General features: G+C 43.5%; 1 protein-coding gene across 5 annotated transcripts in view; it reads right to left on the bottom strand.

Annotated features, from left to right (window-relative positions):
- The window catches only part of zfhx3b (zinc finger homeobox 3b), a 219,018-nt gene that overhangs the window by 56,757 nt on the left and 147,522 nt on the right, over positions 1-14,739 (bottom strand). For all 5 annotated transcript variants that reach the window (XM_079554550.1, XM_079554549.1, XM_079554551.1 and 2 more), the window contains 3 exons: positions 8,741-11,218; positions 8,070-8,643; positions 6,955-7,451 (listed from right to left, as the gene is read on the bottom strand). In XM_079554550.1, the coding sequence (XP_079410676.1) occupies positions 6,955-7,451; positions 8,070-8,643; positions 8,741-11,182 (3,513 nt within the window). In that variant the 5' untranslated portion in view covers positions 11,183-11,218. The remainder of the gene's footprint in view (positions 1-6,954; positions 7,452-8,069; positions 8,644-8,740; positions 11,219-14,739) is intronic.

Here is a 14,739-nt window from a genome sequence, read left to right as displayed (position 1 = left end):
GCTCTCTCTCTCTAGCCCTCTCTTGCCTTGCAAATGAATACATTGATCATTTGAATAATTATTTGCATTCTAGATCGCAGAAATCCATGTTCAACTTTTAACAACTCCCTAAGTTCGTGTTTAAACAGTAGCTCTGCAGACAGCCCTTATGGTTCAAATTATTTCAACATGACTGTTCCAACCTAACAAGCATAAATTAAGGAAATTCCAATCTAGTGACAGAGATTGGCCATCTGAAGCAGGCAAGCCAAGTTTGAATTATTCAGTGGTGCTTAATTTTAGGGATAGTGTTGGCTGAATTTGGTGACATTATGAAAATGTTTTCTGCGATGGATGACAAGCTGGTGAGGAAAATAGAGTGTGTCAATGGTTTTGTAGATGCTTTTGTGCATTATGAAGAAATCTGTGAAGCACAAGGTCTTTGTATATGAACATGAGAAGAAGAACAACTTCATAAGCCACAAATGTGTGGAAGTGCTTACAGTGAACAAAAGCCAAAACATCAATGATGTGCTTTCACCAGCTCAGCCTTGTAAAAAGTCTTCAGACAGAGTAACCCTAAGGTTGCCACATAAACGGAGCAGGCGGAGGTGAAGGTGAAGACCACTGTCTATTCTGGGCATCAGTTTGTCATGGAGGAATGTGCAGGCCATAAAGTATCTGTGCCCTTGAAAAGCTCAAGAGCATTCTTGTCCCTAACTCTTAAAGCTGTCTCTCTCACACACTCACGCACTCTCACTTTCCTCCAACTTCCTCCCCCTCTCTAGGCTCCTGCAGCGAGTTTAAAGTAGAACACAGGTGTAGAAGACAGCACCCGTGGGAAAGATAACATTTGGGAACATTCCTTGGGTTAAAAAGGAACTTTTCTCCCCATATTCCTCATCTAAGCTACTACGTAATTGCTTTGTTTCCAAGACTGTGCCTCGGTCCCCTTTGTGGCTCCATCTCACACTCCCTCATCATTGTGTTTTATATCACTGCCAAGTCACATCCATATAATCATTTAAACAAGACGTTCAATTCTGTGCAGCTTTTATATTTTAATCTTTCCATCTTAACTAGTCTTTGTATTCAATAAAACGCAATGATGAGAAAACAAGGTGCAAAATGATCTTTTCCAGAGGCTCCAATAAAAACACATGACACCCTGGGCTGCTCCACTTAATTACAAAAGGATGAAACCTTTCTCAGCTACATCTGGAGAAAACATTGTCTGCACAATGCTGATAGATTTATAGCTCCCAGTTCTAGCCCAGACTCCAGCACATAGCAATTAGGCAAAACACGGATAGCACACTGAAAGGGCTTTTCTACTGCACCACTAAAAAAGAGGCCCCTAATGGTCCATGGACATCAAATAAAATGCAGGGCCACAAAATAGTCTCCAGCACTGATATTTTCAACTGAGGTATTGACATTGGAAACCTTTTAGTGACTTGCCAAAATTGTATAGATGACACTGAAATAAATGTATAGTATAAACGCAATGGACTCCCCTGAACTCCTCATATAGCAGCCAAATATTTTGTGAGAAGCTGTTTTTATTTTACTATATGTTCAAATGAAGAGCATAGTCATGATGACAGTGAGGGTTTCAATAATAATTTAAGCAGAAGTACCAGCAGCAGCAGCAATAAAATAGTGCTAGTGGCGGTAAACGTAAACAGTGCTACTCAGGGAAACTTTATAGAAGAATATGTACCACTCACACCATTATTTTGCCTATAAAAAAACATATAAAGTGTCAATCTATGACAATGGGTTTAAGTTTTGTGTATGTTATTGTGTAAAAAAAGGAATTATTCTTGGCTTTATCTAGGCTTGGGACTGTATTAAGAGCCTAATGACTACTGTTAGAATTAGGTCACATACAGAAAAGATTTCCTCAAATACCAAATCATTTTCTGCTATTCCTTTTAATAGTCACTTTGCAACCCCAAGGAGGCCTGGGATTGGTGCATGGCAGTAGCAGCAGCCGCCGCAGCAGCAGCATTTCGGTCTCTGGGCCTTTTTCAGAGGTGGTAGGGAGAAAGGTTGTGAAATTCTCGCACACTGCTTAGCAGTGAGCCCCGCTGCCCCCTCACAAACCCTCCTCTCAGTATTGTTACATGCCATTTCTTTCTTCTTCCACTCACCACTCCATGTAACAGTAATGTGTTTGACATGGGTTACAGAGCACAACTTCCCACAGGCAAATTCCGTAGCACAAAGGAAAGTCGGATTAAGTGACACCACTGAGTAGGTGTTACAGGGGCCTTTAAAGATTGAACCTCTTTTAAGAGTGATGTCACATGTCGCATGCACAGTGAAGGATGTGGTCAAAATTTGTATAAATGTCAATTAATAAATGATGTAATTGATGCAGTTCATATGCCCGCTGTTGTCATCTGGCACTTGAGAGCCACAGCCTGCTCTGTATCAGTGTATGTGCATTAACACGCTGGTGCATGTGAGAGGAGAGAATGGGCTGTCTCCCAGGATGTGCTGCAAGCGCTTTATTAGAGCGGTAGTACCAGTAAATCAGAGCTCAGCCCTTCCTGGAATTGCTGCAACCTTTCCCACTGAGCACTATTACTGAACAATCATAGGCTAGCCATGATAATTAGCAGAGTATCTATCCTCCCAACCCTCCTGTCGCCCCTGCTCATTCTGCTGCTTCTGCCTCCATCCCTGTGCACTTCTTAAACATGTCTGATGGGGAGCCTGGCGCCCGCTGGACCTCGTCTTACAGAAGTACCTCCCATTACCTGGCACAATTTTGTAACCCCAGTTCCCAAAAATTAGCTAAATGCAAAAGGTAAACAAAAGGGAAATGCAATCATCACCTTGTATTATCATGATGTAGAAATTCATTGGTAAGATACTTCCTTCTGGTAATTCACAACCCCGCTATAGCAAATAATGTACATCTTTGCATATACTGATTGGAATATAGAAATGACATGTTCCATTTTTTTGTTTTGTTTGTTTTTTAACAAATTATCCAGGCTTTGTTTGGGATAGGGCCATGTATATTTTGATGCTTTCCTCTTTGCATCTAAAACGAAATACTAACCTTTTATACTGTTGATAACTAAAAAAAAAAAAGTTCCATTATGACTGTGGGATTTGCTACCGTTGTGTTTTCACTTTTGGGTTAGATCTGGTCAGTGAGTGTACAAGCCTTTTCATTTCAGGTAATTACCATGAGGTCATCTGCCTTTTTGTGTATGGATTCACATGTTGTGTTGGTAATCACTGTTGTTTAGATCTTCCCTCCTGACACTAGTCTGTTTATCCAGGCTTGGGGGAAACCAGCATGTTTGCCAGTTGTGGCTCGACTTACCTTATGATAATACTTGTACATACACAAACTGAACCGAAGTAAAGCCTCATCTGACTTTAATGTAGTGAAACTAACGGCTCCGTGATACTGTGTAATCCAAACATATTTGTGGTTCTATCCCAGCCCTTTGCAATGCTCAATATTGTCCAAGAGCAATTGAGTCAAGGCTGGTACTTATGATCATTAATGGGAAGAGGTCAGCGGGGCAAGCATTCCTGTATCTGAGAAGCTGGCCGTTTTGCTGAATAGGATCATCAGTAAAACACCTTAATGCGTTTTTATGTAACCACTAATCCTTTCATTTACATCATAGCCCCTCCACCTCTATTAGGTTTCATTGTGATTATTCTCTCTCTGGTGTGGAGGCATTTTCTTTCTCCCATGTTAACTGATTCTTTTGGATTGCACTGATGGGGAAAATAGCCCCAGTCTCCCTGAAATGTTGTGTAATGACCCAGTGTATGTCAGAATAGATAAAACTGCAAGTGATCAAATGTGTTGAGAGAGATGAAGACACTGTATATAGCCAACATGTGCAAAGTTTGTGTGTGCAATAGAGGAGCAGCTCCAGGGTGTGAGGACTTTCTTGGTTAAAGATTCCCTGTCTGATAGTGACGGCACTTTCTTCCTCTCCTTCCATTGCCAAGCGGCATCTGGAGTGGATTTTGTGCTAGCAGACACCGAGGAACATGATTACATTCGGCTAACTGTGCTCTAAACTGATTATGCATGTGCCAAGCTAATGGACTACATTTGCAAGAGGAAAAATAACATCCAATCAATCTCAATTACCGCCGATTGTACCGGCCCCTGAGACGAGGAAGGTAGCCAGCTAACCCCCCCGGCTGGACTCCTCCCCTTTGCCTAACCCCTGACTGGAAGCAGAGGCCTGTGGCTGGGCCTAAACCCCACCCATTATGTCTGCATATAACAGGCCTGCTGGAAAGATCCACTCACCTCACTAACGTATGAGTGGACAAAAGGCTACTGTTTATCCAGTGCAATATATTACATACTGTACTGCATCCAGAAGTGACAGTTGTGTTACATGAAATATATGAAAAGCGCTATATAAATAAAGATTGATTGATTGAAAAATCAACTGCTCAAAAAATGTACTGATAGCATTTACTGCACTGAATCATTATTTTAAGATTTAAGAAGAGTCACTTCATTTTTGAGTTATCAAGTACAATACTGTAGCCATATCTCATGCACATTGTAAGTTATGGACTAATTTGAATCAGCATTTTCATCAGAAGAAGAAGACAACCCCAGGGTACAGAGGTCAATGCATAAGGATGCCTCGCTGGAGCTTCAGCAGTCTTTTGGAACATTCTTGTATGCGGGGTAGTTGGGGTGATATTTTTAGACAGCCCTAATATGGACCACATACCACAGACTCTCAAATTATCCCATCCAGCTTAGCCCTCAGTTTAAACCTTCCTTTTTAATTCCTGTAATTACAGACTCCAATTTATATGGAGCTGTGCACACAAAGGCCCTGTTTAATGCAAACCAGTTTGATTTGGGTGAAGTGTCCCTAGCTTGTCCCACATCTAACGTTGTGTTTATGCTGACTCAATGATTTACTTTCCCCAAAAAAGGTTCAAATTGGTGCTATTTGTATCAGATTTCTTTGGGGAGTAACATGCTAATAGTATTTTTTCCCCCTGTTTTTGTACTTTGCGTATTATTCCAAGTTTGTTTATGTTCTTGTGGCCCACTGTGGGCTTCTGCCTGTCAGTATCTTTACCAAGACAGTAAATCCAACACTGTGCGTCGACTCTAACATTGTCAAGTGGGGAGTCTGGGCTGCCAAGGGACCTCACAAACATACATTTGTTGTCCGCTAATCACATTTGAGAGTCATAAAATGCTGACATAATTCTTGTCAACCAATGAATATCTATGAATATTTTTTTTAACCATGTCTCTAAGGCAGAGACATAAACGGCCTTACTGTTTTGAGGCTGAGTGAGCAGGTAACTTCTGGACAAATGCACATGTTCTTACTCAGAAGATCAATTGGTTTTAAGAAATATGGAGCCATCCTAAGAGGCTTAAGTCATAAAAAATGATCATGCCTGGATGTGTTGTACATATTTAATCCTCTCTGCTTGAGCAGCACTGTGACATATGTCTACTGTCTTCAAAAAGAGAGCATCTTTTGCATTTTAGGCTTACAGCAAAGTGGAAAGCTCATAGATCATAAAACTTAAATAGGCTACTCTCTACTCTGTATTTATTGAGGGAGACCAATAAGAGCTTTGATAGGTGTGAGGAGTAGAGAGAGAGTGAGAGCCTGTCTATTTCAGGCAGATGGTACTGTCATTGGATTGTGGTCCAGATTATGTCCAGCAGCTCGGACAAAGAGTTCAATACCAAGCTCTACCACTAATAAGGTACCTGTTTTTGCACACAGCACAAATAAATAATGCATGCTAAATTGGTGCAAAAAGCAGGTGTCATGTCTCTCATACAAACGAAAATGCCACAGCACAAAGTAATTTCTATTTGTGCCACTAATAATATAAACATAATGATCATAATGATAAAAAAATAAATAAATACATCAAGTAATCAGTAAATCAGGCCCAATGTAGGGTGAGTTTAAATTAAAAAAAAGAAAAATAAAAAGAGTTACATTCAGTTCTAGTTTGAACAAGACAGTGTTATAGAAGCACATTACTGCAAATACTGTAACTACCTCATGCTTTTACAGCTATACGGGGATCATTTACTAAGCGTTCGCACACACATAAAAACGATAGTGCATACTGAAGTAAAGCAAAAAGCAAGCGTCTCTAAAAAACGCCAAAGGCATCAAATGTGGGGAAGAGAAAATGCAAATGACATGGTTTAGCAAGTACTGTCATATTTATTACGACTACGAGAAGTAAAACTGCGTGAAAAAATAACACGTGAGAAGCTGACCAACACCAATCACCAGACACACTGAATAAGTCCTACCACATGCAAAGTCAGTAGCAAGTATGTGTACCAACAATTATTTCATATTAGCACAGAGCGATGTTTTAATACGGTCTTTGTGGGTCAGTGTGCTATTGTGCACAGCTATGCCAGTTTGGGTTAAGCGTAGAGTGGCTAAAGCCACAGACACATAGGATAGATACCTAAGTGGAATCAGGCCTGTTAGATTTATGGCCATTTGTTCGGTGAGTGTTCATCCATTGGCTATTATGGAATGATTAGAGGAGAAGGTGAAGCTCCAAGTCCAGCAAAAATCAATACAGCTGTCGGGAACGATTCAGCCTTTCCCACTCCGAGGAGTATTAGCACCAAACCTCTGTCTCCTCACACTTCTTCATTCATCTCCTACTGATCCAGCCCCTAGCAGACCCACCAGTTTCATTTGCCACATTTCAGGGCCTACTACTGTATGCCTTGGTTCAGAGCCAGTTACCGGCTAGTTACACCAAACCAATCACCAATACTACATGAAATGGTCAAATGATGGTAAGAGATCCAAAAAATATATGAGTAATATTTACTCATCACTTACATTTTGCCTTTACACTCATACAGACATACAGTTTATTGGACATGAAATGGGTGTGGCTGTGAATAACTAAAGAGAGGTTACAGTGTTGTGTAATTACACTAACCTTGTAGAGTCTGAGGCTAGCTTCATGTCGGGAGTTGACCGTGTGCATCCTCAGCTTCTCCAGGCTGTTAGTGTAGTAGTCACAAGCATTGCACTTCAAGTGAACTGGATTACCGATGGCCACACACTTCAAGCGCCATTCATTGCCTTTGCCTCCTTCTTTAATATGTGCGACCAGTTGGTACTTCTGCACATGCTTGTCAGTCTTACAGTGCAGCTGGAAGTTGGCCTTGAGCTGTGTGGTATAGTGGCACAACTTGCACTGGTGAGAGTCCCCCACCACAGCACGCCACTCCTCCTCTGGCAGGCTACGCTCAGTTCCCATATGCATGCCCAGCACCTCCAGGTTGTCGGTGGTGAAGCGGTTGCACACAGCGCACTGAAAGAGCTTCAGGGAGGGGTCGCTTGTCTGTGACAGACTCTCTCCCAAAGTCATTAGTTCCTCGGAGACCAGCTGCCCACCACCTAATCGCACATCCATAGGAATTTCTCCTCCAACTGAAACAAATGACAAAAAAATTAATAAATAGTTGATCAGTTTCCAAATTCAATGTCACTGTAATACATTATGCATTCTACTGCTATTTATAGTATTGGCAATACTGATGACATATTTTAATGCCAATTAATACCTAAATTGTTGTTCAGAATAAATGCTGGATACAATTATGAAAAAGCACACACGTTAGACACTGCGTGGTGCTTGGCTTTGCCCAAAGGTTCGTACAACTTTCTCAGGGGTTTTAAGGTAAGAAGTTAGAAAAATCATTTACAGATTTACAAACCTCTAAAAAAAAAGTGTATTTCTTTTAACAATGCAAATGTGTATGAATGATACAAATGTTGTACACTCACACTTCTACTGATATAGGTCAATAAAAAAGACTTGAGTGGGTATGTGGAATGACCCTAAAGTAGTTCATTGCTCCAGGCATTCTTGTGTCATCATGGCCTTCCGAAAATGCTTATTACAACTCACATCACTTGAAAATGAACCAGATGGTAGAGAAGGGAAAAACATAGTCACTGCTGACAATGTCTATTTGTATATTTGAAGCAGTCTTTTTATGACCTAATGATATAACAAAACTGGAGCAGATACACAGTTTTGCTTACCAAGTGCAGGAGCCAAAGCAGCCATATTTGGATCCAGATGAAAGCCCCCCATCAGGAACTGGGCCTCGGCTCCAGCAGGGTCAATCTTGAGCCCTGGTGGGAGGCTCATGTTCTGGGTCAGGTAGTACTGGTACAGTTCAGCCTCAGATGGTGACGGCATGGCTCCCAGCCCCAGGCGACCATGCTGCATCTGCGTGACGTTCTGCTGTAGCAGCATCATGTTGTGCATGTGCTTCTCACTGGTCATATGGATACGAAGATTACGTGCCACATTGGTCTCATAGTCACACACCTCGCACCTCCATGTCGGCTTGTTCTTCAGCTTGGTGGGTGAAGGTGCACCACACTGCCCTCCTATGTGGCTGGAGGACTGAGTGGGGTGGTGGTGAGGAGGGTGATGGCTACTAGCCTGTGTCACTGAGGGCACAGCCACCACACCTCCTGGGGCATGTCCAAACACTTGCTCTTGCCCAATGGTGCCCCCATTCTGCAGTGTCTGCATATTGTTCAAGTGCTTGTCCGACTGCATGTGGATGCTGAGGTTGCCCTTTGTCGTGGTCGAGTAGTTACAAACCTAAAGGAATAATTTAACAAAGCATTATATTAGCAATGCAATTCTTAAAATAAATAAAAATGTGCAAGTAGAGCACGGTCAAAGCTATGTTTCTTACCTCACAGCGGAAGGGCTTGTACCCACAGGTGTAGCTTTCCCCTCGGGCAAGGCGTGGGTGGCTCTGACCACTACTGCAGTACGCACATGAGCCTCCAGAGTCAGGGTGCTTCTCTTTCATGTGGGCCTCCAGGGTCTGCTGGTACTTGTAATGCCAGTTACATTTGGGACATTTTAGCGTCTTACACGAGTTTCGAGAGTGCATCATTGTCATGTGACCACCCAAGGAACGCGACGAGCCAAGGACAGTGTCACATTTTGGACACTCCACCCCACTGGCTCCACTTGCTCCACTCCCATGATTCTGTGAGCACTCGCTGAGGGCAGAGAGGTCACAAGAGCCCCCTGTGAGGGCGTGGGAGTGGCTGTGAGATGAAGAGTGGAGGTGGTGATGATGAAGGTGGTGCATGTGGTGATGGTGCAGAAGAGAGCCATTCTCCTCCTCTCCCTCTGCTGGGCAATCATTTGGTTCTGGAGCTGTGGCACTATCTTGATTGGCACTTTCATCAGCAGCAGCATTGGAGAACAGAGGTGAGGAGGGAGTGCCTGTAGGGTCGTCCTCACCTCGTCTGACAGCGTTTGCCGCCATTGCCAAAGAGCCTGTGGACCCTTGGCAGTTAAAGCTCAGAGGGAGCTCCGAGGTCCTCCCCCCACCGTCTGCAGCTGAGCCCTCGTCCTTAACAGAAGAGGAAGTGGAAGCAAGGGCTTTGCTGCTGAGTGTGGAACTGCCTGCAGAGGAGCGGGCAGAAGGCTGAAGAGCGCTACTAGGCATTAATAAAGGAGATTTGGAAATGCTTTGGTTTGAGACAGCTGGTTCCCCTGCTTCACCGCTGCTACTGTTACCACCACCAGTCACTGTGTTGTGTTCTGCCTCCAACTCCTCTTCCTCTTCTCTAAATAACAGATCCTCCACTTCTTCTGAGCCCCCAGTCCGACTCAAAAGGTGAGCCATAGTTTCACCAGGCTCTTTTTCTCCATTCTCACCCTTGCAAACCAACTCTTTCCCCACAGGCTCCTCTGTTCTCCCTACCTGTTTGGGCAGGGAACTGGAGTCTTTGGCAGAGCCTGGGGACGAGGTAAGAGTGGAAGCTTTGGGAACATTTAGCCCGCCGAGGGAGAGGACTGAGCTGAGTGCTGTTTGTTGTTGCTGCTCACGGTCAGATTCAGAGTCTTTGTTCAGGATGTCCTCACTACCTGCACCGCTGCTTCCAGGCTCCAGATGAACACCACTAAAAGTGCCATAGAAGCTCTGACCAGAGTTGACAGGAAGCAGGCTGGGTGGCAGAGGAGTACTCTTATTTTTTGGTTCCAGGAAACTAATAAGGGGCTCCTTATCCTTCCCTATGCCCTGGATAATGGCAGATGCATGCTTGTCCCCAAGCAGCCGCCGCTCCTCCTCACACAGTGTCATGCGATGATCATGAACAGCATGTGTGGCAAAGGAACGAGCATAACCAAAGGACAATTTGCAGAGAAAACACATAAGAATAGGTTTGCCCTTGCCATAAAGGGCTAACCCATCAAATTTGGAGAAATCCACGTTGTTGGGAACATCTTTGGATACACATGACTTCTTGGCAGACCCATCGCTGTTTAGGTAATCCTTGTTGCTTTTGTGCCGCACGTCAAAAACACGAAAACTGTGCAGAACAGGGCTCAGGCCTGCCATGGTTGAGGTATTGGGGAATCCCTGGTCTGAGTTACCAAACCACTTCCCAAAAGATGAGGCTATGTGAAACGTGTTGATGATCTGAGGGTAGACAGTCCCAGCAGGTTCCCCTGCTTTTCCCCCACTGCTGTGAGAGTTTGTGGGGAGTAGGCTCGGTACCATACCCCCACCACTTTGGATCAACTGACTGAGGCTCTCGACAATGTAAGCTGAGCCATCTGGCTGGTAGACTATCTCTCCGGCCAAGTTCTCCACATCACTACTCTCCTCTTCCTCCTCCTCCTCTCTTTCACTTCCACTCTCAGGGGCTCCCTGATGCCGTGCGGCCTGGTGATGCAGCAAAGAGGTGATACCCCCTCCTCCCCCTGGAGCCATGGTAACCCCAGGAAAGGGCTGGAGACTTGGAAAACAGCTGTCAATCTCCATTTCATCCAAGTCCTCTAAGTCTTCCTCCTCTCCACAGCTCACTCCGTCCTGCTCCTCCTCAAGCCCCTCTCTTCTGGAGCCCTTCTGGCCTGTGGCAGAGCCGTCCAGCAGGCTGAGTGGTGATGTCTGCTTTGGCAGCTCTCTCACCCCGTCATGGGGAGCACTGGAGTTTTGGCCAAGAGATGAGTATGGACTAGGGATGGACAGAGGGTCCAGGGAAGGGGCCTGGTTGGTACAAGGGACCTGTGAGCTAGAGTGATCTTTCCAGGGCTGTGGTGGTTTCTGCTGTTGTGAGGAGCCAAGCCCATTGTCTGTCCCAGAAACGACGGGAGACTCACAGCTGTCCATGCTGATGCCTACATGAGGCGTTCATCGCATCCAGGCCTGTGAAGACACAAAGCAAAGAAACTTTATTATTATGCTGTATTTAATGGAAATAGAAAATACACACAGACAATGACAGTGAGAGAAACGAGTAATCTGATATGATATTATTATGCCTATTATGAAAAAAAAATGAAAAAAAGTCTATACAAGCATAAAAGGATTCAACCTAGATGCATGGCACATAGGGTGAAAGACAAAAGTATGAGATATAATTGGAAAAATGACATGCCGCTCATTACAGTAGATTAGGCACTTAAACACAATACCTGAGACAAGCACTAATAAGCCGTCCATGATTCATCTGCCTGCCATATCAGGAAGGTACCATCTTTTATCTTCACCTTCCAAACAACAGCCCTAATCTCATATTCTGCAAATCCTACATCCGTTTTTAATTAACACACAGTCAGAAAGAGAGAGAAACAGGCTAACTTAATGGATCAAATAGATATGTTGGGAGATAATTAGACAATGAATCAGTGTGTGGCGCATTTACATAACCAACAAGAAGAAAAGGGAAAAATTCCACTTTTAACACTGCTTTCTATCCAACGTGCGGGTGTACAACATTAAACCAGACGATGAGGAAAAGATGAAAAAGAAAACCATGAAAAAAAGCGGTATTTTCAATGTGCTTAAAATACATGAGCTTGGTGGGTACCTAGCCACAGCTTATATTCGACATCCAGTAACCTCCGCTCTCAAACGCTCCAGCCATCCTTTTGCCTCTGAAATAATAAATGGGAGCTGAGCATTTGGGAACCTGGCCATGCCCCGAGCATCTGAGAGGCCCCACACACAGGCAGCAATTTAGAGCGCCGAAAAGATAAAATGATAGCACCCGATACTGCTGAGCTAATAATTTTATTAAAGGGATGCAGCCAACATTGATTAAAGGGGGCAATCGGGCTGAAACCAATAACTCTGGCCTGCCCTTTAACCTGCGAGTGCTGAATATTACATGAGCAAAGTTTCCCGGCACCGCGCTCGCCGCCATGTTTCAGCTGATTAGCACATACGCTGCACCCACTTGATTTATTTACTTATTTACTTAGCGATGCAAATTTCAGCTGTGATCAGAATAGAGTCTACCCCCACACACCGTCACATAGAACGCGCTAAGGCAGAGGGGAGATTGATAATGTCTGTCTGCCTCTTCATGAATGTCTGATGAAGAGCTCTTTCAACACACGGCATGTCCTAAAGATTTGTCGACCCAGTATGCTGTGCTAGAAAACAAACAAACAAACACGTAAACAAAAGCCATAACAAGCCATACTAAGCTTTACACCACCATAAATAAGGTAAATGTACCAGCATTAGCATATTGGAGCGTATATTGTAAGATCATAGATTTGTTAGGGATGGTCACACGGTGATTTGGCAGAGTCTCGGAAAAAGAAAACTCGCATTAAACCTTTTAGTGTCCTGCCTACACACATAAGTGGCTGACACCTTGCTCCTGTAATCTTTTGCATCGACTCCTCCTCCAGATTCCAGTGCCTGTCCCAACCAGGCTTGACACACAGGGCCCACATGCAAGCAGTCATTATAACGGTGAAGAGTCTTAGACATCCAGGTGGTTAAATCCAGAGTCATTATCAACATTTCTTATTACCAGTGACGTCAAAAGTTTCTCTTACTGCTGTTTTTGATTCATGCGATATCAAGGCTGCTACTACGCTTATGGCAGTCTACTCGTCCTTCCCATTTCTGTTACTGCCTCTAAAATACCTGCAACAATTAGTGGCAGACAGAATCACATAATGTCTCCAGACTGAAGCTCAGAGCACAGTGTCCACTGCTTACAGAAAACAGGATTGCCCTTTAAAATCAAGATGGTGTAATTCAATAACCTGCAGCGGTTACTGATGAGCAATGGGATTGTCTGGAGTCGGCAAGTCGCAGATGGACCCACTGATACAACACTGTTTGTCTCTGCGAGGTCTGCTGGCTCAGTCACACCTGTTTAGAGCTCTAATGTCCTGTAAGAACTGAACAAGGTACAGGAGACAGATGAGAATGTGAGGAAAAAGGGGAGAGGACAAAGAATGGTCTATGCTAATAACCCAAAATAACTCCAATGAAATAAACCTTTAAGGATAATCAGAGCAGTGTAGCATACAGTAGACAAAGAACCTCTGTATGGATTAGAATACCAAGAGTACTTGCATCTGCATATCACGCTATGAACAGTGCCACTTTTAAGTTATTCCGAAATGATTACCGTATTTTCCAGGCTATAAGTCGCTTCGGAGTATAAGTCGCACCAGCCAAAAATGCAAAATGAAGAAGGAAAAAAAAGCATATATAAGTCGCTCCGGAGCATAAGTCGCACCATTTGCAAACTCGTTTCTCTCGCTGGAGCCATCAAGATTTTAGACCGCGATGAGCTTTTTTTGCGTTCTTCATTGCAGTAAAAGTAACCTCCGCTTTTCGCCAGTCCCTCACAAGTTTCTCCCTCACTCAAAACTTTCTTTCTGCTGTTCCATTACCGTTTCTTAAATTGTCAGTGGTATAGGAGTAGTAGCAGATACGGGTACACAAGCCAAGAGCGCCCTCTAGCAGCTGTCAGTATGAAAATAACGAACATATAAGTAACGAATAATAATAACGAATGTATAAGTCGCACCTGAGTATAAGTCGCACCCCCAGCCAGACCATGAAAAAAAGTGCGACGTATAGTCTGGAAAATATGGTAATCGAATCTAGATGCTATTGATTAGACGGCAAGTACAGTTCATATAACGAGAACTATAGAAGTAAATGGCATATTCATTCATTTTTAATATGAAAATTAACCAAAACTTACATTAAAAAAAGAATAGTTAAATTAATATGAGGAAATAAATTATAAACACTTATGTATATATTTTTTAAAAATCTGTCACCCTTTTGATTAAAGCAAGTCTAATCAGCCCCTTTAGGCTTGGCCTGAGCCCCAGGGAACCCTTCTCTCTTGTGTTTTCTAGCTACTCTAGCACACTGAATAAAGACTAGACCATAGATATGATGCGGCTCTTTGCCTTCCTCCTACCACATCAGCAGTGGGAAAAAAAACAACAACAACCTGATCCTTAATACGCCTAGAGGCCCCTTAACAATACAGCCAGCCTTAGTTCATGGTGTCCCTCAGTGATGTTGCTCGTCTGCGTTTGGTCTCTGAGCCATCACAGAGCCAGGCCAGCCACCGCAGGGTACGGGGTGCTTATTGGAAAATCAATGGCGTGAACGCTAAGCAAGTTACAGGAAGATGTGGGAAGGAAGGGTTCTTATTGATAAAGCAGGAGAAGGCTTTTGATGTTGCACTAGGGACATGCTCATTGATGGAGGAACCATTGTAGTCCTGAGGCGAAGTGAGGCCCGGGCTTATCTCAGAGTTTTGTTACAATTAATTATCAATAAAGGCATGCATTTGTTTTTTTCTCATTAACGTGGTCAAAAGAATGAACTTAAAGACACAAAGAAATGTATAACCAATAGGAGAAATCAAGTTTAATGTGGCCTTTTGCATTGAA

Source organism: Gobius niger, assembly GCF_951799975.1.
Source record: "Gobius niger genome assembly, chromosome: 4".
Taxonomy (NCBI): domain Eukaryota; kingdom Metazoa; phylum Chordata; class Actinopteri; order Gobiiformes; family Gobiidae; genus Gobius; species Gobius niger.
This window is presented reverse-complemented; position numbering and strand designations above follow the sequence as displayed.